At 47.0% G+C, this 27500-nt stretch overlaps 3 protein-coding genes across 3 annotated transcripts in view; 2 read left to right on the top strand and 1 right to left on the bottom strand.

The window, feature by feature from the left end:
• ntng2a (netrin g2a) overlaps nt 1-8352 on the top strand; it is a gene marked incomplete at both ends in the record, with an annotated part of 11120 nt that extends 2768 nt beyond the window's left edge. The window contains 8 exons of the mRNA XM_084468234.1: nt 408-646; nt 1253-1425; nt 1909-1932; nt 5958-6032; nt 6769-6926; nt 7257-7371; nt 7999-8088; nt 8189-8352. Coding sequence (XP_084324360.1) covers nt 408-646; nt 1253-1425; nt 1909-1932; nt 5958-6032; nt 6769-6926; nt 7257-7371; nt 7999-8088; nt 8189-8352 — 1038 coding nt within the window. The remainder of the gene's footprint in view (nt 1-407; nt 647-1252; nt 1426-1908; nt 1933-5957; nt 6033-6768; nt 6927-7256; nt 7372-7998; nt 8089-8188) is intronic.
• Nucleotides 8353-9512: 1160 nt separating this feature from the next.
• endog (endonuclease G) lies at nt 9513-12964 on the top strand. Its single transcript, XM_084468049.1, has 6 exons — nt 9513-9821; nt 10235-10443; nt 10836-10977; nt 11548-11657; nt 12197-12278; nt 12391-12964. Exons 1-6 carry the CDS (start codon nt 9615-9617, stop codon nt 12586-12588), a joined length of 948 nt encoding a protein of 315 aa, XP_084324175.1. The 5' UTR covers nt 9513-9614; the 3' UTR covers nt 12589-12964.
• A 4253-nt stretch (nt 12965-17217) lies between these two features.
• dab2ipa (DAB2 interacting protein a) overlaps nt 17218-27500 on the bottom strand; it is a gene marked incomplete at both ends in the record, with an annotated part of 27244 nt that continues 16961 nt past the window's right edge. The window contains 10 exons of the mRNA XM_084468233.1: nt 17218-17388; nt 17532-17619; nt 17881-17960; nt 21645-21767; nt 22238-22351; nt 22617-22900; nt 23891-24445; nt 25631-25722; nt 26446-26575; nt 26786-26876. Of these exons, the coding sequence (XP_084324359.1) occupies nt 17218-17388; nt 17532-17619; nt 17881-17960; nt 21645-21767; nt 22238-22351; nt 22617-22900; nt 23891-24445; nt 25631-25722; nt 26446-26575; nt 26786-26876 (1728 nt within the window). The remainder of the gene's footprint in view (nt 17389-17531; nt 17620-17880; nt 17961-21644; nt 21768-22237; nt 22352-22616; nt 22901-23890; nt 24446-25630; nt 25723-26445; nt 26576-26785; nt 26877-27500) is intronic.

Raw genomic sequence — 27500 nt, 5'->3', positions numbered from 1 at the left:
AGCTGTGGTGGGCTTGGCTCAGGAGGTAGAGGGGGTGGAAGTGTAGCCAGAAGGTTGCCAGGTTCTGATCCCTGGCTGGAGTGTGGAGGTGCCCCTGAGCGGGACACCTGTCTGTAACCGCTCCTGATGATGAGCTGGCTGTTGCGTTGCGTGGTTGACTCGGCTGTTGGTGTGTGACTGGTGGTTAAGTCGCTTTGGATAAAAGCGTCTTCTAAATGTAAATCAGAGGCAAGAGACAGTTTTTTACCCCTAGTATGAATATACTGATTGCATTATTCAACGTCACAAAAAGATGTAGATTGTGATCTGGTTTCTACGAGAATACCAAAGGTCAGGACGGCGGTAGCACAGTCACAGGACGTCCCGCGGCCTGCTTTGATTGACACGGCCGTGCAACCAACCAACAGGAGGAGAGGAACGTGGTGTTCGAGGTGCGGGCGCGCTTCGGGGTCTTCGCGGGCCCCAAGCTGATCAACATGGACGCGCTGTACACCCGCATGGGCTCCGTGAAGGGGCTCAGGGACTTCTTCACCTTCACCAACCTGCGTCTGCGGCTGCTGCGCCCCGCCCTGGGCGGGACCTACGTCCAGCGGGACAACCTGCTCAAGTACTTCTACGCCATCTCCAACATCGACGTCCCCGCCAGGTGAGGCCCCTCTCCATCATCTCCCAACGTTCATAAGGTCATTCATTCATTCATTCATTCATTCATTCATTCATTCATTCATTCATTCATTCATTTGGTGATGTTGGGGATTCCTGCTATGGCCGGGGTTAGGGCCGCAGTTTGATTCTGATTGGACCGTGTCTGTGAAACGGGATTCTGAAATGGGTCACTGTGAGACTGTGTACTCAAGGAGACCTAGTAGATGTTAAGGTATCCAAGGTAACCGTTGGTGTAAATCTACCAGTGAGACATATGGCGTGTGTCCATGTGTTGACCGGTAGATAAAGAGTAGCCAATCCCTCTCACACAGATTAGCACCAACTGCTTAGAGAGACACTTAAGATGAATTTAGATTAAATCTCCCCTACAAGTGCTAGAGTTGATTCAATTAACACGCGTGCTGTTTCAACCTTAATGTATTCATCTGTGTATGACTGATGATGCTTGTATGAACTATTACTTATAAGCGTTGTCCAACCGCGTGTGTGTGTGTGTGTGTCTGTGTGTGTGTGTGTCTGTGTGTGCGTGAGTGCGTGAGTGCGTGCGTGCGTGCGTGTTTGTTCGTGTGTGTGCGCGTGCCTATAGGTGCAAGTGTAACCTGCACGCCTCTGAGTGTGTGTTGCGTGGCACGGCGCTGCGGTGTGTGTGCGACCACAACACCAGCGGGGAGGACTGCCAGGTCTGCTCCCGCCCGCTCACGTCCCGTCGCTGGCGGCCCGGCTCCTACCTGCCCGTCCCGACGGGCACGGCCAACATCTGTACGTCTGGCCGCTCACATGCATGATGATTACACACACACACACACACACACACACACACACACACACACACAACACTAGTGTGACCAGTCCATTGATCTGTTGGTTCATGGACAGAATATTAATCCAAGTCCAATTTTGAAAATCAATGCTTCATTTCAGTACATAGATAGATAGATATATATATATATACTGTCCATACCATATAACATGCTTAATGCCTGACAAAATGTAACATTTGATTATTAAATGAATACTTGTGTTTTCCTTGACTGCTTGTCACATAAAGCAAGCAGATTTATGTATTTCTAAACAAAAGTATGACATTTTACATACAAAATGATTAATCAATTCATCAGTTAAGATTTTTTATTTAATTTTAATCAACAACAATAATCATATAATCGACAACAATTGTGTGCAACCTTACGTGAAACACACACTGATGATTTATTTGTGTTTCTACTCTCTTTTCTCTTTCAGGTGAAGCCTCAGCCATCATGGACAGTAAGTTCCGTCTTTCAGACTACACTATGTCGGTTTAACTGCTTTTCCGTGCATCTTAGCAAATCGCCTGCCTGTGCCAATCAGTCCTCATTTATGTACCTGCTGTTCCCCTTTGTTCTGTGCTTTGTATTCTATGTTCCCATCTGCCGTCGGACCCCCACTCCCAGTCCAGACGCTAGGATTAGGATCCTCAGAGCCGTAGAAAAGCCCCTGCCCTCCACCTCACCCTTCGCCCTTTCTGCACTAGTGAAAGAGATAACGGCATAATGGCAATGGATTGTGGGATTTGTTGTTTATTGGGACTACATCGACCTGTATTCAGATGAGTCACACCCTCGGACAGAGATGTGGTCTGAGTGATGGTCTGTTTAGACTGGCCAGGTCATGGGAGCTGAATGTGGAATACCGCTTTTAGTCAAGGAGATGAGCGAAAAATGTATTGTCGGGTAGGTCTTATACATTTCTAAAAAATATATATTTTAAATAAAAGGACACACAGACATAGTCAGGCCAATAATGTTGTCTTCAAGAAGGTTGTAGTGAATGGTTACTGAAGGCTTAGTTATGGTTCCACGTTGACACAACGCAGGGCTTTTTAAGGACTCATTACGTCCTTTCAGAGCCTCCTTGCACCCACCGCAAAGGGGTGACCCTAATCCTAACCCTGACATGCGCCTCCCAAAAAGTGTAAGCTCGACTGCGTGGTCATTGCGTTGTGTCAACGTGGAACCATAACGAAGCCTTTGGATAGATGGATTTACGGAATGGGTCTGCAGAGAGCTCAGCATTGACCGTCAGCATGTTTTCCTGCAACTACCTGATGCGTACAGCATTAGCCACAGCCCCTGCTCAACCTGCTGAAAGGTTTCCCTGTAAGAATGTAAAGATATTAGCATTATAGTGTGTGTGTGTGTGTGTGTGTGTGTGTGTGTGTGTGTGTGTGTGTGTGTGTGTTCTATAGCTCTGATCATGTTCACTAGTAGGTTAACTCTTCTTCTCTCACAGCTTCTGTTCGACCCCCCTCTTCGTCAGATGGAAAACCAGCCACTGTCTTTACTACTGCTACTACCACATCACCAATGACTACTACCACCACTACCACTAAACCAATGACTACTACCACCACTACTACCACTACACCAACTCCCACCACTCCTCCCACAAGTGGTATGACCAGTACTGGTTCACCGTCAGGTCCCACCACAACTTATTTGTGGGAGACTAGTAGTTTTACCGCTGGAACTGGTGCTTTTAGTGAGGCATTCTCTGCTGTCCCAGACTGGGGTGGTAGCAGTACTGACACTACAACAGGCAGTACCAGTACGAGTGACTGGTGGTCTGACTTGGAGATCTATGACCTGACTGATATGACCTACACAGATTACCCTTCAACTGATTTCAGAGAACCAGCCATCCCAGGTACTGTCAGTCCAAACCAAGACACTACTACTACTACTGATACTGCTACCGGTACTGTTTCTGTTGATACTAGTACTGTAACAACTGTAACAGCCACTGCTGACACTACTTCTACAGTTACTCTTGATACCAGCACCGTTACCACTGATACTAGTCCTGTAACTACTACAAGTATCGCTACGACAACTACTACAGTTACTCCTGATACCAGCACCGTTACCACTGATACTAGTCCTGTAACTACTACAAGTATCGCTACGACAACTACTACAGTTACTCCTGATACCAGCACCGTTACCACTGATACTAGTCCTGTAACTACTACAAGTATCGCTACGACAACTACTGCAGTTACTCCTGATACCAGCACCGTTACCGCTGATACTAGTCCTGTAACTACAAGTATCGCTATGACAACTACTACAGTTACTCCTGATACCAGCACCGTTACCGCTGATACTAGTCCTGTAACTACAAGTATCGCTATGACAACTACTACAGTTACTCCTGATACCAGTACCGTTACCCCAGGTACTTCTACTCTCCCTCCTAAGTATAGTACTGTTACTGCCGACACTAGTACCTTCATAGTTGATGATACGAGTAGTACGGCCAGCTCTGTGTGGCCTTCGGTCAGCGGAACCTCCAGCTTTCCTGTCGCCTCCACCCCTGAAGAAACCTCCCTAGCAACAGACAACCTAGCATCAACCTCCAGCAAAGATGGAGCCGTCTTTGGCTCAGCCACCACTGCTTTAGGGCCGGCAATTCAGACAGTACCATCCAATCAGGCTCTTGATGCTCTCGAGCCTCTATCCAGCGAGATTGCAGCTACGACTCCTCCTGATGTTTCACCTCCCATTAATGCTCCCACAGACTCAGCCTCCTCCTCCTCCCAGGCACCAGACCGCTCTACAGATGAGGCCACTCCTAGTGAAGCTACTGCTGAACCCCCTCCCCCTCCTACAGACACTTCATACTCGTTTTGGGCTCCCGATCCACCTCAAGACACCCTAGTGACTCCTCAGGTGGAGACCCCTGGAGCGGATTCTACAAGCCCAGCTTTAGAATCAAGCCCCCCAGACTCTCCTGCTGGAAGACCTTCAGAATCAAACGATCAATCCTTAGACTTGAGCCCTGCACCTCTGGAAAAACCTGAATCAGGGCCTTCAGAAACAAGCCTTCCACCCGAAGAGATACTTCCAGACGTACTCACTCCTTCAGCGGAAAGGCCGCCAGAGTCAGAATATACAGACTGGACTATGCTTACAGAAAACCCTCCAGACTTGGACTATTCTGCAGAAATATATTCAGATTTAGGACCTTTAGAACCAAGCCCCCCTCCTGCAGAAAGACCTCCAGACCCAGAAAGTGCAGAGCCCTCAGACCAGGACTCCCCTGACTCTACCCCAAGTCCAGGGGTCTCTGACTCGCCAGAATTTAAACAAGAATTGGATGTTGCAAAATATCCTGATTTTGAGCCCACAGGGGCTGGAGATCCAGCAGATGTTTCTCCAAAGACTGTTGAGTCTTCAGATTCCAAGTCTGATGATTCTGGAGACATTTCTGTAGTTGAAGCGATGCCAGAAACCCCTGAAGGGAGTAAGGTGGAGCAGAGTTCTGAAGACAACAGTGCTGGTTCTTCGGCTTTAGCCCCAGAGGCCGGCCTTGATTCACCTCCCAAGCAGATGACAGAAGAGAGCTCTAGGGTGGATTCCTCTCCTAGCGGATCTGACATTGCAGCAGACCTAGGAAAAGCCGGACCTAGTCAAACCCCAAGGCTACAAGAGGAGAGAAAGGAAGCAAAAGGTACAAAGCCAAGTAGATCATCCTAGTTTGTGATAACTGGGCAGTGAGGATATCTTATTTCATTTCATGTTGTTTGGCAGACACTTGTCTAAGTCACTCACAGAACACTCATCATTAGTCAGGAATACAGCAAACATCTACTGAACACCATTATTAAGGAAATGCTCTGGATAAGTTGATGAACTACTGATGAAAAGACGCCTTTCTCTCTCAAACAGTCACTAAGGAGGAGCCGAAGAATCTGAAACAAGTGGTCGAAAAGAAAGAGAAAAAAGGTCAGCTAGTGAAGCATAGTGCTAGCTACCGTAGTAGCAGTAGTAGCACTATTGGGGATCCGCCTGGATTCAGAGGACAGATCCCATGTCATGCTTTTTCATTGCGGTTATATCACTTGTCCAAGACCTGATGACATTTTGTTAAAGTGAAATTGTTAAATGTTAATTTTCCTGCATCTAAGCTCAAAGTTTTGACTTGATTGGACACAATACAAGTGCATTGTAATGTGTTCAATGCAGTGAATGGATATATCTGGTCACCTTGTAGTAGTGGTAGTATTTGTAGTATGATCATAGAAAAAGAGTAGTGAGGTTAAAGTAGCTGTAGTGAATATGGTGCTATAAACACAGTAGTTGTGAACAGTAGTTGCAAACAATGTAACAGAACCAGTTTTGAGTAATCATAATGGGTATTTTTGCTTAGAGTGTGGCCTATTGTGAACTACAAACACTGGCCATAATAATGAGCTGTGTGATCTGTTAGTGGGCTGTTACTATGGTTACGTGGATTATTTTGTGTGTCAGAAACCCAGAAAATACTGATCCCAGGAGGTCCAAAATTCAGCCAACTCTCTAAAATAGCCTACGTCACGTTTCAGGGTAAGAACGAATATAAACCACAAATCGATATACCTACCAAACTATTTCTACCCGCACATCCACCTACCTACCTAGCACCTACCTGCCTACTTAGTATCTAATACACCTACCAAGTACCTAATAGCTACCTAGTACCTAATACACCTACCAAGTACCTAATAGCTACCTAGTACCTACCTACCTACCTACATACCTAGTACCTACCTACATTACCTACCTACCTTACCTACCTACCTAGTACCTACCTACATTACCTACCTACCTTACCTACCTTCCTAGTACCTACCTACCTACTACCTACTTACCTAGTACCTACCTCCTTACCTACCTAGTACCTACCTACTCACTTAGTACCTACCTACCTACCTACCTATCTACCTACTTTCATAGGTAACTTTTGAACCATTTCCTTCGCTATGCCAATCCTTCAGTTGTTTTCAATGTTCTGGTCCAACTGGCTGACTGACTATTATTTAGAACACTGCAGAGATTTAAGTGTATTAAAATCAGCCGAGTTCAGTCAAGTATTCTCTCTCTGGTCCACTTCTTGAACCACATCAGACGAGGTGTTTAGAGGAAGAAGTGGATCGCAGTGTTCTCATGTTCCCTGTTGTTTTGCCTCTCAGTGTCCTCTGTTTAAATCCCACCCGCAATAATGTGACCTTCCTGAACTCCAGACCCAGTAACTGTTAGGTTTGGTAACGTGGTAACCCCCTCACTGCTCCGCTCTCCTCAGACTGCGAGTGCAACGAACACTCCAACCGCTGCAGCTACATCGACTTCCTCAACGTGGTGACGTGTGTGAGCTGCAAGCACAACACCCGCGGCCGCAACTGTGAGTCCTGCCGCGTGGGCTACTACCGAGAGGCTGACACGCCCCTCAACGCCGAAGACGTCTGTTCTGGTCAGAGCAACACACACACTCACACACACACACACACGCACACACACACACACACACACACACACACACACACACACACACACACTGTGTTACACACCACAATGTTAACCAATGCTAATACGGCTTGAATTGTGTGTGTGTGTGTGTGTGTGTGTGTGTGTGTGTGTGCGTGCACTTGCATGTTTGTATGTTCTGTGGGTGCGTGTGTTTGAACACGTGTATGTGCATGTGTGCATGCATGCATGCATGCGTGGGTTTGCACGCGCGCGCGTGTGTGTGTGTGTGTGCATATGTGTGTAGAGTGTAACTGTGACCTGCAGGGCAGTCTGAACTCTCGCTGTGACGAGCAGGGCTTGTGTCCGTGTAAGGAGGGAGTCACCGGGCGGCGCTGTGACTCCTGCCAGCTCGGCTACAGGTGGCAGCGAGGTTGCATCGGTGAGCCTCCTCTAGCTTCCTTTCTCTCCTCCTTCTCTCCTCCCTGTGATGGAGCTTTCTAGATGGATGATGATAGATGGAAGCAAAACCCAAAACTGGTGTATTGTGCGACTTCGACACGGTACGATGAAGTCACTGGGATGTGTGGGCTGAGAGTTGCGGTGAAACGACGCGCAATCATTGTGGTGGTGTTACAGAACAAGGCATGCAGTGGTGGGGGGGGGGGGGGGGGGGGGGCGTGGGTTGAGCTTGACAGCCGAGTGCCCTGCTCAAACAGCAGCCATTAAACCGTAGGTGGTGCTGTCATTTGGTCTCTGCAACTTCAAAATCGTTTTAGTATTTTGGAGAATGAATGTCTGACCACTTTTAAGATTAAGATTTAAGATTAGATTTAAGATTTCAGACTTTTATGTTTGCTTTAGCTTTCTGCTTAATCTTAAATACATTGCACTTTCTACAATTCATTTTTTAACGTTGACTTTGTTTTCTTTTATTTATCTATTTTCTTTTATTATTTCATTTTATTGTATGACGATGTTTTTATATGAAGCACTTTGAGTCTTCTTCTTCTTCTTCTTCTTCTTCTGTCCTTATTATATTGACCCTCTCTTGGTAACCCTCCTCTAGCGAATTTCTGTGATGAGGATATCACGCTGTGCCAAAATGGAGGGATGTGTGTTGACTTCCAGCAGTGCGTGTGTACTGCCAACTTCACAGGTAAACCCACCCTCCACCCACCATGGATAAGGCTCAGAGGTCAGAGGTCAGGCGAGGGTCTCACTGGTCATGTGATGTGTGTGTGTGTGTGTGTCGACAGGGCCGCTCTGCCAGAAGGAGGTGTGCTTGAAGGAGAACGGCTGCATGGACGACACCGAAAATAACTCTGCCTCCTCGCTACGTCACTCGCCTGGCTTCGTGACCCTTGACCTCTGCCCTCTGAAGCTAGCCTGTCTGATGCTAGCTGTGGCTATCCAATGCTGAAGGGCTGTTGGATTGCCGACACTGATGGTTAGTAAAGGGTCTCGTCATCAAAAGACTGCAAGAGGAACTCTGGTCGGATGACGCCTGTCTGGGCCCAGTGAATTTAAGGTTATATTCCTTGGACACAGAGCAAATATCTACCCATCACCAAGATCAAGATCAAAACGAGCGCCCAGGAATGGAAAAGAATGGCCCGAATATCAGAATCCCCTTGTAGAACAGTATTGGACACAATCAAGGCTCTATCAGAAGGTGGAATCTAAGAATCTACAAACATTTTTTTTTATTTATTATAAAAATACCTGTGACCATTGACATGAAACTTTTTTTACCTTGAAGTATTTTGTATTTATGTCTGCTGTTGTCATTGTCAATTTCAAATATTGTTTATTGATGTCACAAAACAGAGACAATGGGGAAATAAAGTACTCCACATACACATGTACATTTCAGAGTATGAGTATTTGATGTTTGAGCGCACACCAAAGCATACATTTTGGGTTTTCATTTGAGTGTGTTTTTTATATTTGACAGAGGGCTAAGCATGAAGACCGACGGGGAAGCAGATTGACGTATACTCAAATAATTAGACATGAAAGGAAAAAAATCATACATTACAATCACTTAAGTAGTAACACTATAGCTACATTCAGGGTTTCTGAACCTTTATGACAATGACTGCCTTTCACCTTGGGTATCTGTACATTTGGAAAAGTGATTCTCTATTGGTAAGTGGCGACACCATAGGTGTCACCATGGTCATTTAAAGTGGGTCGCAAAGCAAATCCAAACATTAACCGATGCTTTAACTAATGTTTCAATGATAATTCATGTTTCAATGGCTGACTATTTAATTGAAATTAGCCCTGATTGATGCAGCTTTTTGTTCGCTCCATGTTTTTAACAGTACATGAAGGCATTGTTGATTACTGCAATATTGCTAAATAAATATTGGATTTATTTTTGGGTCGTGATTAAATGATGATACATGGGGGTCCTGAGGCTAGACCAGTGGAGAACCACTGGTATAGAATATCGAGATGCCTGATTGCACTGATTGCGTGCCCTCTGGCGAGACGATTTGGTATGCACACGACGTCATCACTCTGCGTCTGACTCAGACACAGCTGAGGAGGATTCCACAAATAACGAATGTGACATCCTACTTGTCCGGCGTCCATGACTCAAGACATCAGGGATCATAATATTAAGAATTCATCACATCTTCGAAAATAGACATTATTTGTATATTCTAAGGGAATATGCAGCGTGTTTTGCGTTCGCGGTGGTTCGCCGCTGGGGTGTCCCTGGCTGTTGGAACAGGGGTCGGAGCTTCTCTCCACAGTCTGCAGAAGGACGACCCCACAGTCTGCCCCACTGACAGACTCCAAGATCACGAGCTGCACTCTTTACTGTCCCGTGTCCCCGTCATCCCTCTACCAAGTGTTGAGGCGGCCACCGAGCTCACGGTTGGTAGCTCATAATGTGACTATTTAATTATAAATTATAGCTCTCATCTGTGTGTGTGTGTGTGTGTGTGTGTGTGTGTGTGTGTGTGTGTGTGTGTGTGTGTGTGTGTGTGTGTGTGTGTGTGTGTGTGTGTGTGTGTGTGTGTGTGTCTCTGTGTCTGTGTGTGTGTGTGTGTGAGAGATGATTTAGCAATGCTATTGGGGCATCTAGTTACATCTCCAGCATAGCCTACTAAATGTGTCAACCATGCAAAACCTGCTTTATGACCCTTATGCATCACATCGACTTGACGCATAACATGGTAATGTTATTATGACATGAATATGCATCAGGGACCTGATGCATAACATGGTTACGTTATTATGAAACATCACAAAGGGACCGCCTAGTGATCAGGAAGTGTGTTGTGTAGGTGTACAAGGGGACTCCGGTTGGCTCAAAGCCCGGCGCTGTGATGAAGTACGGCTTCCCCTCGTTGGCCAACATCAAGAGCAGGGAGTCCTACATCACGTCGTACGACCCCCGCACCCGCACGGCCTCGTGGGTAATAGAACAGCTCACACCGGGCGGCTTGACGGGCTCGTCGGACAGGAAGTACTCCGACTTCAAAGAAGATGAAAGGTAACCATTGGGAGCCAACGCCTGCTGCTGCTTGATGGACTTACTGACTGCTAACTGACTTGTTGAAGGTGTTGAATGGCTACAGGCCTGACCTCCTTAAGTCATGAAGTATTTGAGAGAAACGACTGGAAACCAGAGAATACAACACTAGAGAATCCTCTTGACCCGCTGCAGTTTGCTTATGCTACAGCCACTCTGCTAAACCTGTTATTCAAAACACCTCAGAAGCTGGTAAAACACATGCCCATATTTTATTTGTTGACCTTTCATCCGCTGTCTCTCTATGTCTTGCTGCAAACCCAATTGCCCTCTGGGGACAAACAAAGTTGAAAGTTGAATTTGAACGTATTAGTATCAAACTTATTACCGACTGACTTATGTGCTGCTGGCAGTGTCCACGTTTACCACCGATCAACCAACCAGGACTACAAGGGGAGTGGCTTCGATCGAGGTCACCTGGCAGCAGCAGCCAATCACAAATGGAGTCAAAAAGCCATGGATGACACCTTCATTCTTAGTAATGTTTCTCCACAGGTAAGAAACTAAGAAAATACATACATACTTGTGCAGCATTTTCTCAGGCTTTCTGTTGAATATGTTTCAGATAAATACCATTCTAACATTAGTCTCACAAGTCAAACTTTAGATTAATATTGTAAATCTGATGGCAGGTGAGCTCAAATCTGGGTCACCAGGGCATTTCATTTTCTTTTGCTCCACATGTTTTTCGTTCCAATTGTGTTGCTGGGGGCGGGGCTCTGTAGACGTGTGCTACATGGAATGGGTCTCTACTGGAAACAACCTGACCGGCGGAACCACAGCAAACGTGCGCTGGCTGAACATGGTCTTGTATCCAGAAGTGGACTGATAACTAAAAACGATAGCTTCGTCTTCCCATAGTCGGTACTCTTCCTTGGTCCATCAGAGAATGAAAACTCGGCCAGCACTGGTCAACTAATCCCATAGGTAGGAAGACAGCTTGTGCAGCCTCCCCTGAAAAAGTTTGGCTTCAGCATTGTCAAATTTCGGGATCCAAGATTTTAGGAAGAATCCTTTTCTGTTGACTTCTTAGCCAGTAAAAAAAAATATCCCCTTGTCTTCAAGTGTCCTCATCTGAACCGGAAGGCCTGGAACAACTTGGAGCAGCTGTGTCGTTCCCTGACCAAACAATACCTCAATGTCTACGTCTGCACCGGACCCCTCTACCTGCCCAGGTACCCAATCCCTACCCCTCTACCTGCCCAGGTACCCAATCCCTACCCCTCTACCTGCCCAGGTACCCAATCCCTACCCCTCTACCTGCCCAGGTACCCAATCCCTACCCCTCTACCTGCCCAGGTACCCAATCCCTACCCCTCTACCTGCCCAGGTACCCAATCCCTACCCCTCTACCTGCCCAGGTACCCAATCCCTACCCCTCTACCTGCCCAGGTACCCAATCCCTACCCCTCTACCTGCCCAGGTACCCAATCCCTACCCCCATGATGCATTATGATGTACTGTACAAGCCCTGTTAGAAGATTATTTGAATGCTTTGGTGCACTTTGACACCTACCCCCAAGTGTGAGAAACGGACAGGCCGACAGACAGAAAGACTTTATCCTAGCTGGTCGTAATAATAATATTTATGAAATGTTCTAGGGTCCTCCCAAGGTTTTTGTTTTCCACAGTGGCGCCGCCATGGGTGGCTCTCCCACTAGCGGCGATAGAAATAAGAGTTTGCGGGACTAACGAGACTGTATGTGTTGAACAGAGCCGAGGCTGACGGGAAGCTCTACGTTCACTACCAAGTGTTGGGTCCAAACCACGTTGCCGTGCCAACGCATTTCTTTAAGGTGGGTCCTCCGATGTCAGCTCTTTGACTCTATAGCGGTTGATGTTTGATTGCTATGAAGTTGGTATAAAACGTCATAAAGGTGCTAACTGAATGATCGGGGCGTTCTGTAGGTGCTGATTCTGGAGCGGGCCGGGGGCCAGGGCGTGGAGCTCCGGTCCTACGTCCTGCCCAACAACCCCGTGGAGGAAAACGTTCCACTGGAGAGCTTCCTGGTTCCCATAGAAACCATAGAGAGGGCCTCCGGACTGCTGTTTGTCCCGAACATCATGAAGATGACCGGTAGTCTCCAGGCCATCTCTGCCAGATAACGTCTCTTGAGTTCAGAGGAGTAGTGGAAGTGTTGCACTAGCAGATACTTGCTCTTCCGTATATTACGGGGAATACACGTTTTAGTGGCAAATCATTACATTTTAGTGGAATCAGTCATGTACATGTTAAACATGTACATTTTAAACAGATATATATTAATATATATTAATATTATATATTAATTCCCTCACTCTCCACCTCAAGCTGGTGTGTGGTGAGCGTTCTGCCGCAGATTGGCTGCCTTGCATCACCCAAGTGGGTGCTGCACATTGGTGGTGTTTAGGTCCTCTTCACTGTAAAGCGCTTTGGGGACTTGAAAAGCGCTATATAAATTCAATGATTCTTCTTCTATATACACGTGTGTTTTACATATGTGACTTGTTCTCAATTATAGTGTCAATAAAGAGGTATTTATCAAATGTGATGTTTATTGGAAATACAAGGCAGAGAAGCTCCCAAGAGATTAGGAGGGTCTAAACAACAGACCAGGATAAGCCACCAGAATATACGATGAACATCAAGTTTAACACAAGCCAGTAGGGTGGTGGGAAGTCCTGAACCAATCAGAGGCCTCCGAGCATAGAGGGGAGACTGGTCCGGGGGGAGAGAGAAAGCAAGAGGGAGAAACAGCTCGTTTGCGATGAGGAAGATGCAAGAGGCGGTGGAGGAATGGTCACCATTAATGTGGAGATTCAGAGTCAGTGGCCAAACATGTTTTATAATAACAATAACAATAACAACATGTTTTATAATATGCTCAAGAGGAAGATAGAAGGAGTGGGTGGGGGGGGAGTGAACAAATATGGGCGTGAATTAGGTATTATATATTTAAGCTTGTGGTTTGAGGAAAGGCCAACTTGGAAGATGAATATAGAACATTTGGAGGCAAATTAGGTTTAAAAACCAAAGGGCAGGTAAAAGAACAGCTATCCTCTAACGCTGATGTAGTTGATTTATCTATGCATGTATAACCGCGCGTCGATAAATCAACTCCATCAGCATGAGATGTTTTGTGTTTTGTGTTTTGTGATGTTTGAGTGGACTGACCAGATACAGGAAAATGATGATGTTAAAGATATCCTATACTCAACTTCAGTGTTTATTTTGTTTCTTGCATTTTATTTGTCATTATTTTACACATGGTTAATAAAAATAAAAAGGTGGAGCAGCTTCAAACTGAAGTGCACCAAGACATAAAACATACAGTATATATATATATATATATATATATATATATATATATATATATAAACACGTAGGCTATACGTACTATCTGTTCCATAAAGGAGCGGACCTGTGCTTGCCTCTGCCCCTGTGAGAAGGCCTCTGGAGTGCGACCTCGGTCGAGGCCTTCACCGGGATGAGCTTTGTGAGGCGTCTATCTCCTGCTGCTGCACTTCACCCCAAGAGGTCACCTGGTCTAAAGGGCCCGGTGGATACCTTACTCCCTCAGGTGGAGGAAGTGTGAACTGAGGACTGATCAAAAGATGAAAGAACATGAAAATCACATCACTTACCAGGATAAAAAAAAAAGAGCTGGAATCTATCAAAAGCCGTCTATCAAAAGCAAATGACGTCGGAAGTTAAAGGGGACATATTATACCACCAGTTGTGAGTGTGATTAGGCGTTACAAGCCGTTTTTTGAAAATCTGCCTCTTCTGACATCACAGGTGGGCGTGTCCACCTATATATGACGGATAGATGAGCAACGTTTGCCACAGTCCACCGGGTGGGCTGGTGGACTGATCTATACAGCACACATCTAGGTGGACACGCCCACCTGTGATGTCAGAAGCGGCACGTTTTCAAAACTGCTTGTAACGGCTAATCACACACACCTGGTGGTATAATATGTCCCCTTTAAAGATAAGCCCCCCTTGCATCGTGTTCATGTTCTAAAGCCAGTATTCATCCTCCTTCTACCTCCTAATTATGCAAAACAGAACCGCTTAGCTCATCAAGACCTCAGCTACCATTAAAACATAGATACATTCAATAAGCCATTTCCATGTATTTATTTCATAACTCAAACCAAACACATAAGGACTTCCAAGATGCTTTCAGGTTTATTTAATTCCGGGCAGGGCTGCAGGCTCTCCTGTTAACAGCCTTTCAGTTCAGTGAGCTGAGGACAGGTGTGTCATATCAACGCTGATGAATCAGCAGGGGACGGGGTAACCGTATCAGCCAATCAGAGGTCATCCGTGCAGTAGTGTGTGTTTAACCTAGAGGGCGAGTCCTCTAATGCAAACCGATCCGGTGGTGGTGTCTGGGTTTTATTTAAAGAGACACTCCACCATTCCTCTCAAAGATTTTCCACTATTCTTGCCTCCATCCAATCTTCTGTACCAACTTGGCTGTTGAGTTGTGCTGAGCACTTGGTGGAGTGATGTCCTTTAACCGGCCGTGGCTGGACTGTGTGCTAGTTTGTACTGTTCAACTGAAACTGCTGCAGAAGTTTATGCATTGAGAATGCAATGTTTGATAAGTTCAGAGAGAGAGAATTATTATATAAATTTGGCATTGTGTTTGCAATTTAATATTCAAAAATGGTTTGCAACACGTTTAGCTTGTATAAACTCTTAATATCTGCAACATAATATGTAAAAAAACATAACAAAATGCATAAATCACCTGGAAATTAAACAATAAGAGTCCAGTGTTGGCTAATGTGTCATCCCCTTATGTATGGAAAAATAAATCACTTCAAAATCAAATCAAGGAAAATAAATGTAAACATGAAAGAAAATAAATATTTATTTTTTTCTTTTATATATATTACGTTCTATGTTTTCCAAGACATATTTTATGCATTTATTGAGACATACAATTACTTCTCCATACATTTGCACTTATGGCAGGTTTGGTCCTCCATAATAATTTGCTGGTTATACAGTTCAGTTTAAAGATGATGTCTCTCATAGATGAAGTCCCTGGTTCAGATGGAATGAAACAAAACATATTAACTGATGGGATGATATATTCTGCTGCTGTTTACTCAAACTTTGATTGACACTTAAAACTATAACAATTCATATTTCATCTTTACAGAAAATCTCTTCCTCAAGATCAATAAACATCTTTAATACATTGAAAAGAGCTATTATTTGGCCAGCAGTCAGTTTGATATAGTCGTTTTATGTTTTTTCTTTTTATAGATGCTGCGGTTTTCCATTGGAGCAGCTGGTCTTTATACAGAATGACCGTTACATGTATAATTACAGAGTCTTGCATACAGGTTGACTGCGGAGTAAAAATACACATGTTTTTATCTCAGGAAGCCTGACAGTTAAGTCAGCTATAACTAGTCAACACAGCGGAGAGAGCAGAACTTGAGACCTGGTACATCTAGCGGCCATCTTCCGCATCAGTTTCCACAGTCCAGCTAGCGTTAAGAGCCGAGATGGCTGCTAGGTCAATGAGGGCCATAGGGAAGTCTTTTGGCAAGCGGTCTCTCTCTCTCTACTCACAAAGAATGAAATACAATTGACAGTCAGTTCAAAAAATTTGTTCATCATAAAAAAAAAACATTTTCATTCATCAATACCTAAACAATACGTATCATCGATACTAAAAACTATTTTTTTTGATCTGATGGCAATATGTATGTATATATATACATATATATACACATATATATATATATATATATATATATATATTTGTTACTATATTTGTTACTCCCTATATCCATTCATATTTTTTTGTCAGTGAAACTGATTCAAACAAGTTCAATAAAGTCTGAGGCAGAACGTTTACATCCTAACAAAGGCTGAAACCTACCTCCTCATTTCAGACACAGAGATACAGTCTACAGTCCAGAGTCCTACACAGACAGGGGAAGTACATCGGTGGCCAAAATTGTTCTGATTGCCTCCTTTTCCTCTTTACCAAAACATCCCCTTAAAACAACGTCTTGCATCCGAACAGTCTTTACATAGCAACTAGCAACAGCAGCGCGGGTAGCCAATAGGAGAGCAGGCCAGGGGCGGGGTAACAGGTAATGGGACAGTGATACGGGGTGGGGTTGATGGCATCACACTAGTAGCACTACCATCACACTAGGCCTCGTCCCCTTTGGCAGCTGCCAGTCACAGGGGTTACAGATACACGTTTGATCCTAATCCCTCCCTCCCCCCCTTGATGCAAATGACAAAGAAAATGTGTGTCCCCTTCCCTGGTATTGTACCCACCAGCTCCCATTCGGAGGGTCGTCGCCATAGAACACAGGAAGCCCGGGATTCACACCCACAGTGGACAGTTTGTACAGTTTTGGACGCAAACTGTGAATCATCAGGAGGGGGGGCGCACGCGGCTAAAGGACAGACTGTAGGGTTAGCCATTCCATCATTCGCAGTCGCCGTGGTTACAGTGTAGGAAAATACTTTTGATTGACAGCTTTACAATAAGTAAGATGACAGCAGTTGATTGATCCTTTTCATACCTTCTCTCCAGTCTGAGTGAGTGTCCGTTGTCCATGAACAGAATCCCCTCCTGAGCCCCGTCGCATTCTCTCATGCAGCATCTATCGCAAAAGTAGCAGTTGTCGACCAATTGGAATTGCTCCTACTTCAAGGGTTGCCAGGGGCGTCCGGTCACCGAATGATTGATTGATTGATTGGGTGTCTCAGCAGTTGCCTGAGTTGCGGAATTCCCCGTTCTCTGTGATCTGCAAGGCGGAGCTGTTGCTGGGTGACAGGCCGTTGCGTTGTGACGTCACCGTGTAGCGCTCCTTCAGCTGTGTGAGGGCGGCCATCAGCCGGCTGTTGGCGGCGTCCAGGCTGGCTATTCTCTTCTCCTGGAGGCACAGACACAGACACAGAGTTACTAAAACGCAGACAGGAATACTTTAAACGTGTTTTTTTTAGTTGCTTCGCTAAAAAAGATTTTTTTTACTAACAAAATGGCAAACTGGAAAGGCAGTGAGAAAGTGGCACAAACCTGTGCTTCTATGATCTTCTGTTTGGAGTCCACCACGGCCTGCATGTCTGAGTGGTCCTTCTTCAGCTCAGCCTCCACGGTCATCAACCTGCAGTGGAGCAAACACCGCTGGTCACATGACGACGCCCGACGTCACACCAGCATCACGTCACTAACAGGTCAACAACACACACACATCACCACAGCCCCTGAAACACTGGCAGGTCGACACATCTGCAGGGCCACACACACACACACACACACACACACACACACACACACACACACACACACACACACACACACACACACACACACACACACACACACACACACACACACACACACACACACACACACACACACACACCTGCTGATGATGCTGTTCATCTGGAGGTCCTTGTCGTCCTGAAGTCGTCTCAGGCGGCTCTCCGTGTCCTCCAGCCTGGCCTGGAAGCACCAGACACACACTGAGTCTCATTACACTAACTCCATATATGCTAATCATTTCAACCTGGCATACCTGTAACAAGGCTGCATGGCCATACATGTGAACGATGTTCATCATCCTCCTCATGTTAATGTGGCATGTTAACATAAATTAATATATGTCGATATAGCTGATATGTGCACCTGTAGCCTCCTCATGTTAATGATGCATGTTAATAAAGGTTACTATATGTAGATATAGTTGATATGTGCACCTGGTACAGCTGTAGCACCCTCATGTTAATGTATGTAACATAGGTTACTGTATGTAGATATAGGTGATGTGTGTACCTGGTACAGCTGTAGCCTCCTCATGTTAATGTATGTAACATAGGTTACTATATGTAGATATAGGTGATGTGTGCACCTGGTACAGCTGTAGCACCCTCATGTTAATGTATGTAACATAGGTTACTATAAGTAGATATAGGTGATGTGTGTACTTGGTACAGCTGTAGCACCCTCATGTTAATGTATGTAACATAGGTTACTATAAGTAGATATAGGTGATGTGTGTACCTGGTACAGCTGTAGCACCCTCATGTTAATGTATGTAACATAGGTTACTATATGTAGATATAGTTGATATGTGCACCTGGTACAGCTGTAGCACCCTCATGTTAATGTATGTAACATAGGTTACTGTATGTAGATATAGGTGATGTGTGTACCTGGTACAGCTGTAGCCTCCTCATGTTAATGTATGTAACATAGGTTACTATATGTAGATATAGGTGATGTGTGCACCTGGTACAGCTGTAGCACCCTCATGTTAATGTATGTAACATAGGTTACTATAAGTAGATATAGGTGATGTGTGTACTTGGTACAGCTGTAGCACCCTCATGTTAATGTATGTAACATAGGTTACTATAAGTAGATATAGGTGATGTGTGTACCTGGTACAGCTGTAGCACCCTCATGTTAATGTATGTAACATAGGTTACTATATGTAGATATAGGTGATGTGTGCACCTGGTACAGCTGTAGCACCCTCATGTTAATGTATGTAACATAGGTTACTATATAAGTAGATATAGGTGATGTGTGTACCTGGTACAGCTGTAGCCTCCTCATGTTAACGTATGTAACATAGGTTACTATATAAGTAGATATAGGTGATGTGTGCACCTGGTACAGCTGTAGCCTCCTCATGTTAATGTATGTAACATAGGTTACTGTATGTAGATATAGATGATGTGTGTACCTGGTACAGCTGTAGCACCCTCATGTTAATGTATGTAACATAGGTTACTATATGTAGATATAGGTGATGTGTGCACCTGGTACAGCTGTAGCCTCCTCATGTTAATGTATGTAACATAGGTTACTATATGTAGATGTAGGTGATGTGTGCACCTGGTACAGCTGTAGCACCCTCATGTTAATGTATGTAACATAGGTTACTATATGTAGATGTAGGTGATGTGTGTACCTGGTACAGCTGTAGCACCCTCATGTTAACGTATGTAACATAGGTTACTATATGTAGATGTAGGTGATGTGTGTACCTGGTACAGCTGTAGCACCCTCATGTTAACGTATGTAACATAGGTTACTATATGTAGATATAGGTGATGTGTGCACCTGGTACAGCTGTAGCACCCTCATGTTAATGTATGTAACATAGGTTACTATATGTAGATGTAGGTGATGTGTGTACCTGGTACAGCTGTAGCACCCTCATGTTAATGTATGTAACATAGGTTACTATATGTAGATATAGGTGATGTGTGCACCTGGTACAGCTGTAGCACCCTCATGTTAATGTATGTAACATAGGTTACTATATGTAGATGTAGGTGATGTGTGTACCTGGTACAGCTGTAGCACCCTCATGTTAACGTATGTAACATAGGTTACTATATGTAGATGTGGGTGATGTGTGTACCTGGTACAGCTGTAGCACCCTCATGTTAATGTATGTAACATAGGTTACTATATGTAGATGTAGGTGATGTGTGTACCTGGTACAGCTGTAGCACCCTCATGTTAATGTATGTAACATAGGTTACTATATGTAGATATAGGTGATGTGTGCACCTGGTACAGCTGTAGCACCCTCATGTTAATGTATGTAACATAGGTTACTATATGTAGATGTAGGTGATGTGTGTACCTGGTACAGCTGTAGCACCCTCATGTTAATGTATGTAACATAGGTTACTATATGTAGATATAGGTGATGTGTGCACCTGGTACAGCTGTAGCACCCTCATGTTAATGTATGTAACATAGGTTACTATATGTAGATATAGGTGATGTGTGTACCTGGTATTCCTGTAGCACCCTCATGTTAATGTATGTAACATAGGTTACTATATAAGTAGATATAGGTGATGTGTGTACCTGGTACAGCTGTAGCCTCCTCATGTTAACGTATGTAACATAGGTTACTATATAAGTAGATATAGGTGATGTGTGCACCTGGTACAGCTGTAGCCTCCTCATGTTAATGTATGTAACATAGGTTACTGTATGTAGATATAGGTGATGTGTGTACCTGGTACAGCTGTAGCACCCTCATGTTAATGTATGTAACATAGGTTACTATATGTAGATATAGGTGATGTGTGCACCTGGTACAGCTGTAGCACCCTCATGTTAACGTATGTAACATAGGTTACTATATGTAGATGTAGGTGATGTGTGTACCTGGTACAGCTGTAGCACCCTCATGTTAACGTATGTAACATAGGTTACTATATGTAGATATAGGTGATGTGTGCACCTGGTACAGCTGTAGCACCCTCATGTTAATGTATGTAACATAGGTTACTATATGTAGATATAGGTGATGTGTGCACCTGGTACAGCTGTAGCACCCTCATGTTAATGTATGTAACATAGGTTACTATATGTAGATGTAGGTGATGTGTGTACCTGGTACAGCTGTAGCACCCTCATGTTAACGTATGTAACATAGGTTACTATATGTAGATATAGGTGATGTGTGCACCTGGTACAGCTGTAGCACCCTCATGTTAATGTATGTAACATAGGTTACTATATGTAGATGTAGGTGATGTGTGCACCTGGTACAGCTGTAGCCTCCTCATGTTAATGTATGTAACATAGGTTACTATATGTAGATATAGGTGATGTGTGCACCTGGTACAGCTGTAGCACCCTCATGTTAACGTATGTAACATAGGTTACTATATGTAGATGTAGGTGATGTGTGTACCTGGTACAGCTGTAGCACCCTCATGTTAACGTATGTAACATAGGTTACTATATGTAGATATAGGTGATGTGTGCACCTGGTACAGCTGTAGCACCCTCATGTTAATGTATGTAACATAGGTTACTATATGTAGATATAGGTGATGTGTGCACCTGGTACAGCTGTAGCACCCTCATGTTAATGTATGTAACATAGGTTACTATATGTAGATGTAGGTGATGTGTGCACCTGGTACAGCTGTAGCCTCCTCATGTTAATGTATGTAACATAGGTTACTATATAAGTAGATATAGGTGATGTGTGTACCTGGTACAGCTGTAGCACCCTCATGTTAATGTATGTAACATAGGTTACTATAAGTAGATATAGGTGATGTGTGTACCTGGTACTCCTGTAGCACCCTCATGTTAATGTATGTAACATAGGTTACTGTAAGTAGATATAGGTGATGTGTGCACCTGGTATTCCTGAAGCATCCTCTGGTTGTGCTGGTCCTGGAGCATCAGTCTGGCCTCACATTCTTCCTGCCGCATCCCCGCAACACGTAACCTCTCCTGGAGCATAGCGATCTCCTGCTGGTACTACACACACACACACACACACACACACACACACACACACACACACACACACACACACACACACACACACACACACACACACACACACACACACACACACACACACAGAGGGACAGGACAACATGGAATGAGCTTGTGTAATCGTTCACAGAGCACTGAGGCACTCAAATAAAACCACAGGTCAACCACATGTTGAACACAGGTCAGGAAACCAAAGTTAAACGACTAAACCTTCACTTGAAGAACTCCTTACAATGACAATGAATTGGATAGGAAGCTTGCAGTGCTTCTTAAAGACTGAATAAGGTCCAGTAGTTCATACATATCTATTAACAGCTACAACAGGCAGGATTATCTTATTTTACCATCAATATGTTAAGACGATCATTATGATTGTCAAGAATTGTTCATCATGCGAGGCATGCCTTTCTCATTCCTGTCCGTCGATGTGAAGGAAACCAGTCTGCTACCTTTTCACTGAGGGACTCGTCATCCTCTGTCTCTCCATAGGGGGCGCCAGAGTTCATATTAAGCAGCCAGGCAGCAGTGCGGTCCAGTGCACCTGGATTTACTGGGGATGGGGCCTAGTGCATGTACATACACACACAGAGACAAGGCACACACACACAAAACACAGAACACAAGCGCACGTGCATAGCACACAGAAAAGCGCACGTGCACAGAGGTTACAAACACACACACACACACACACACACAAAGGGTTTTGCGTTACCACACCTTGTTCACGCAGTGCGATCATTTCACCTTTTGATCTGACCCATGTCCCCCTCTTTAATCCTAAGGCTTGCCTACAGCATCGGGTCGTCCCACCCCCGTCGTGCTGGTTACCTTGGTAACGGGTCGCAGTTTCTCAGGGCTGTCCCCTTTGGAGGAGGACGAGGTCTGCCTCAGACGGGATTGGCCGCTGCTGGGCCAATCGGGGCTGGATGACATCATGCTGCCGGACGCGGGCCGGGGGGGGTAGGCGGAGGTGCCGCTGGTGAGGATGGTGGGGGGGGTGCGGCCGCGGGGCGGACACGGCGGCGCCGAGGAGGGCGGCGGCGGCTGGTCTATGCGCCGCTGGGGTCCGGTAGAGGGGCCCGCTGAGTTCTGACGAGGGCCAAGGGGGGCCACTGGCGTTAGAGACACAAGCACACGCAGCAGGACGTCATAGAGCTGCTGTATAGGAGAGAGGAGAGACCGCTAGGAGAGAGGAGAGACCGCTAGGAGAGAGGAGAGACCGCTAGGAGAGAGGAGAGAGGAGAGAGGAGAGACCGCTAGGAGAGAGGAGAGAGCGCTAGGAGAGAGGAGAGACCGCTAGGAGAGAGGAGAGAGGAGAGAGCACTAGGAGAGAGGAGAGACCGCTAGGAGAGAGGAGAGACCGCTAGGAGAGAGGAGAGAGGAGAGAGGAGAGAGCACTAGGAGAGAGGAGAGAGGAGAGAGCGCTAGGAGAGAGGAGAGACCGCTAGGAGAGAGGAGAGACCGCTAGGAGAGAGGAGAGACCGCTAGGAGAGAGGAGAGAGGAGAGAGGAGAGAGCACTAGGAGAGAGGAGAGAGGAGAGAGCGCTAGGAGAGAGGAGAGACCGCTAGGAGAGAGGAGAGACCGCTAGGAGAGAGGAGACACCACTAGGAGAGAGGAGAGACCGCTAGGAGAGAGGAGACACCACTAGGAGAGAGGGGAGAGGAGAGAGGAGAGACCGCTAGGAGAGAGGAGAGACCGATGGAGAGAGGAGAGAGGAGAGAGCACTAGGAGAGAGGAGAGACCGCTAGGAGAGAGGAGAGACCGCTAGGAGAGAGGAGACACCACTAGGAGAGAGGAGAGAGGAGAGAGCACTAGGAGAGAGGAGAGACCGCTAGGAGAGAGGAGAGACCGCTAGGAGAGAGGAGACACCACTAGGAGAGAGGAGAGAGGAGAGAGCACTAGGAGAGAGGAGAGACCGCGAGGAGAGAGGAGACACCACTAGGAGAGAGGAGAGAGGAGAGAGCACTAGGAGAGAGGAGAGACCGCTAGGAGAGAGGAGAGACCGCGAGGAGAGAGGAGACACCACTAGGAGAGAGGAGAGAGGAGAGAGCACTAGGAGCAGAGCAAGGAGCGAGGAGGGAGGCTTCAGCAGGGTCCTCACCGGGCGCGTTGCCGTGCGGAGGGTCGTTCAGTGACATGTGTCGGCGTGAGTACTCCTCCCCACTGCTGCTGCTGGACAGAGCGGACATGCGGTCTCCTCTCTCTCCTCTCTCTCCTCTCTCTCCTCTCTCCACTGCTCTCTCCACTGCTCTCTCCCCTCTCTCGCCCCCGCCCAGGCCCACAGACATCTGGGTGAGGAACGCCGGCTTGGTCCCCACGGTGGCGGTCCTCTCCTCGGGGTTGCCATGGGAACCGGCGGAGCCGTCGGAGGGCGTGACGTCGGTCTGCTGCTGCTGCGGTTGCCGCGGCGAGGTGCTGGTCATGTGATACACGGGGTTCTGGAAGGACAGCGGGAGGAGCCCCGTCCTGCGCTGCCATTGGCCGTCGTCGACCCCGTCGCCGGGGGACGAGTCCTGCAGGTCGACCAGAGACAGACTCCGGCTCTCATTGGTCAGCTCGGGGCCGGCCTCCCTCCGGTCATTGGCTAGCTCTGGCCCCGCTTCGTTCTCGTTGGCCTCGGAGTACGACGAGCTGCCGGCTGGAGACCCCTGCAGGCCTGAGGAGGAACCACACGAGGAGCACGCGGTGCTTAATACATGAAGGGCCAGCGCGCTACAGCCACCGCCACGGGGCCACGGGGCCACGGGGCCACGGGGTCACGGGGTCACGGGGTCACGGGGCCACGGGGCCACGGGGCCATGGGGTCACGGGGTCACGGGGCCACGGGGTCACGGGGTCACGGGACCATGGGGCCACGGGGCCACGGGGTCACGGGGTCATGGGGCCATGGGGTCACGGGGCCACGGGGCCACGGGGTCATGGGGTCACGGGGGTCATGGGGTCATGGGGTCATGGGACCACGGGGCCACGGGGCCACGGGGTCACGGGGTCATGGGGTCATGGGACCACGGGACCACGGGGCCACGGGGCCACGGGGTTCATGGGGTCATGGGGTCATGGGGTCATGGGGTCATGAGTTCAACATTGGGAGTTGAGTGATGAGCTAGGATAAAGGGACACAGGGTCAGGCTTCATAAAGGGTGAGGGCTGGGTAAGGGTTAAGGGTGATGGTGTTAAGGGCTGGGTAAGGGTTAAGGGTGATGGTGTTGAGGGCACGGTAAGGGTTAAGGGTGATGGTGTTTATGGTTGTTTAAGGGTTAAGGGTGATGGTGTTTAGGGTTGTTTAAGGGTTAAGGGTGATGGTGTTGAGGGCACGGTAAGGGTTAAGGGTGATGGTGTTTATGGTTGTTTAAGGGTTAAGGGTGATGGTGTTGAGGGTTGTTTAAGGGTTAAGGGTGATGGTGTTGAGGGCACGGTAAGGGTTAAGGGTGATGGTGTTTAGGGTTGTTTAAGGGTTAAGGGTGATGGTGTTTAGGGTTGGTTAAGGGTTAAGGGTGATGGTGTTTAGGGTTGTTTAAGGGTTAAGGGTGATGGTGTTTAGGGTTGGTTAAGGGTTAAGGGTGATGGTGTTTAGGGTTGTTTAAGGGTTAAGGGTGATGGTGTTTAGGGTTGTTTAAGGGTTAAGGGTGATGGTGTTGAGGGTTGTTTAAGGGTTAAGGGTGATGGTGTTGAGGGCACGGTAAGGGTTAAGGGTGATGGTGTTTAGGGTTGTTTAAGGGTTAAGGGTGATGGTGTTGAGGGCTGGGTAAGGGTTAAGGGTGATGGTGTTTAGGGTTGGTTAAGGGTTAAGGGTGATGGTGTTTAGGGTTGGTTAAGGGTTAAGGGTTCTAGAAGGACCCACCTGTTGCGGGCTGAAGACTGGATCCTTTAGTAACAAAGAACAAGTCTTTGTTCTCTGGAGTTGGAGATGGAAGCCTGGTAAAGTCTACCAAACTACACACACACACACACACACACACACACACACACACACACACACACACACACACACACACACACACACACACACACACACACACACACTGTTAATAAGCTTCACATGCAAATAAAGTGGTCAACAGATGATGAGTGTCGGGCCAAACGCTGACGCTAGGTCGGGCGTTCAGACGGACGTGAACCCTTCTCACTCACGAAGTCAGATTTAGAAAATAAAGAAAGTCATTGCATGTTGGACCCTGTTGGTTTCAGACATTAAACAAATGGGATGGGTGGTGCTTGGAGAGAGATAGTTTAAAGTGTGAGCGGCTCACGGTGGAGGAGGAGAGCCCGAGCTGTCCGCCACGCCCAGGGTGGTTCAGTGATCCACTGTGTCCACGCTGAGGCTGGTTATCTTAACCAGTGCAAAACAATACGTGTACTTATCCTAACCTGTGTTTAATGTCATGCGTTCAGGCGAGTTGCCGTGAAGCTGAAGGTCCCATGACATCACGCCACCAGGTGTGCTGTGATTGGCCGTTACAAACCGCTTTGAAAATCTCTTTGAAAGTCTGTTATGACATCACAGGTGGGCGTGTCCACCTAGATGTGTGATGTGTGCAAAACGGCCAATCACACCTCACCTTAAAGGGCCCATGGCATGGGACCTTTAAGGTGAGGGTTAGGTGAGGGGGGGAGGGGGGGAGTGGGGGAGGGGGGGGGGGGGGCCGTGGAGCTCACCTGGCGTCGGCCCCCACGCTGCCCTGCAGGCCCCGGGACAGGTTGCAGCCCGCCAGCGGGGGGGAGAGGGGCGGGGACAGCGGCGGCGGTGACACCACTCGCTGAGGCTCGGCGCAGCTCATTGGATAGCCTGCGCCCGGGTTGACCCCGCCCCCTGCGTGGTGGGCCCCGCCCCCTGGGTGAGGGTGGACCAGCCCCCCCGGGTGAACCAGACCACCGGGGTGAACCAGACCACCGGGGTGAACTAGACCACCGGGGTGAACTAGACCACCGGGGTGGACCAGACCACCGGGGTGAACTAGACCACCAGGGTGGACCAGACCCCCAGGGTGGACTAGACCCCCGGGGTGGACCAGACCCCCGGGGTTAGCCAGCGCTGAAGAGACCTCCCTCAGGATACGAGGCAGTGGACCCAGCTTAGAGAGACACCCCTGGAGGGACGCGCACACACACACACACGCGCACGTGTACACACATGTACACACACACACACGCACGCGCGCACACGCGCATATCCACATAAACGCACACACATGCACACGCACATACACCCACACACGCACACACACACACGCACACACACACACATGCACACACACATGTACACACACACACACGCACACACACACACACACAGTAATCAATACATGTGAACACCATGAAGAAGATAAAACATTATCCACTTATTTGTCCCTTCTGAAGACTGCGAAGGGTTAATGCTAGGGACACCAGTACTGGAATAATTATATATTTTAAACAATTTGATGTTTCAACTGAAGACTGCTGTTGGCAGACAGCGATGTTATCAGACAGCGATGTTATCATTCTCAACAAGGATGGGATGGATTATCTTGAAGGCTGAACACGCTGTGTCTATTTACGGCAGACCGGAGACATTGGGTGTCTTTCATGGTGGTATTTGGGGATGTTTGATGTTGTAGAAGGTGGACAGGTAGAAATGATGTGCGGAGGAGCCTCATGTATTAATAGAACCAGAGAGAACCGTCTGCTAGACCTTTTTACAGATGTGTGCCTATTTTAAAACTCTGCTTTCA

Source organism: Micromesistius poutassou (genome assembly GCF_964030765.1).
Source record: "Micromesistius poutassou genome assembly, chromosome: 5".
Classification (NCBI taxonomy): domain Eukaryota; kingdom Metazoa; phylum Chordata; class Actinopteri; order Gadiformes; family Gadidae; genus Micromesistius; species Micromesistius poutassou.
The sequence above is the reverse complement of the archived record's forward strand: the minus strand, read 5'-3'. Positions and strand labels throughout refer to the sequence as shown.

Bases quoted from the DNA above. Each gene is read 5' to 3' on its own strand.
- endog (XM_084468049.1), top strand. From the start codon at position 9,615: ATGCAGCGTGTTTTGCGTTCGCGGTGGTTCGCCGCTGGGGTGTCCCTG. The intron at 9,822-10,234 runs GTTGGTAGCTCA...TGTGTTGTGTAG, and splicing joins AGGCGGCCACCGAGCTCACG to GTGTACAAGGGGACTCCGGT. The intron at 10,444-10,835 runs GTAACCATTGGG...TGCTGCTGGCAG, and splicing joins GACTTCAAAGAAGATGAAAG to TGTCCACGTTTACCACCGAT.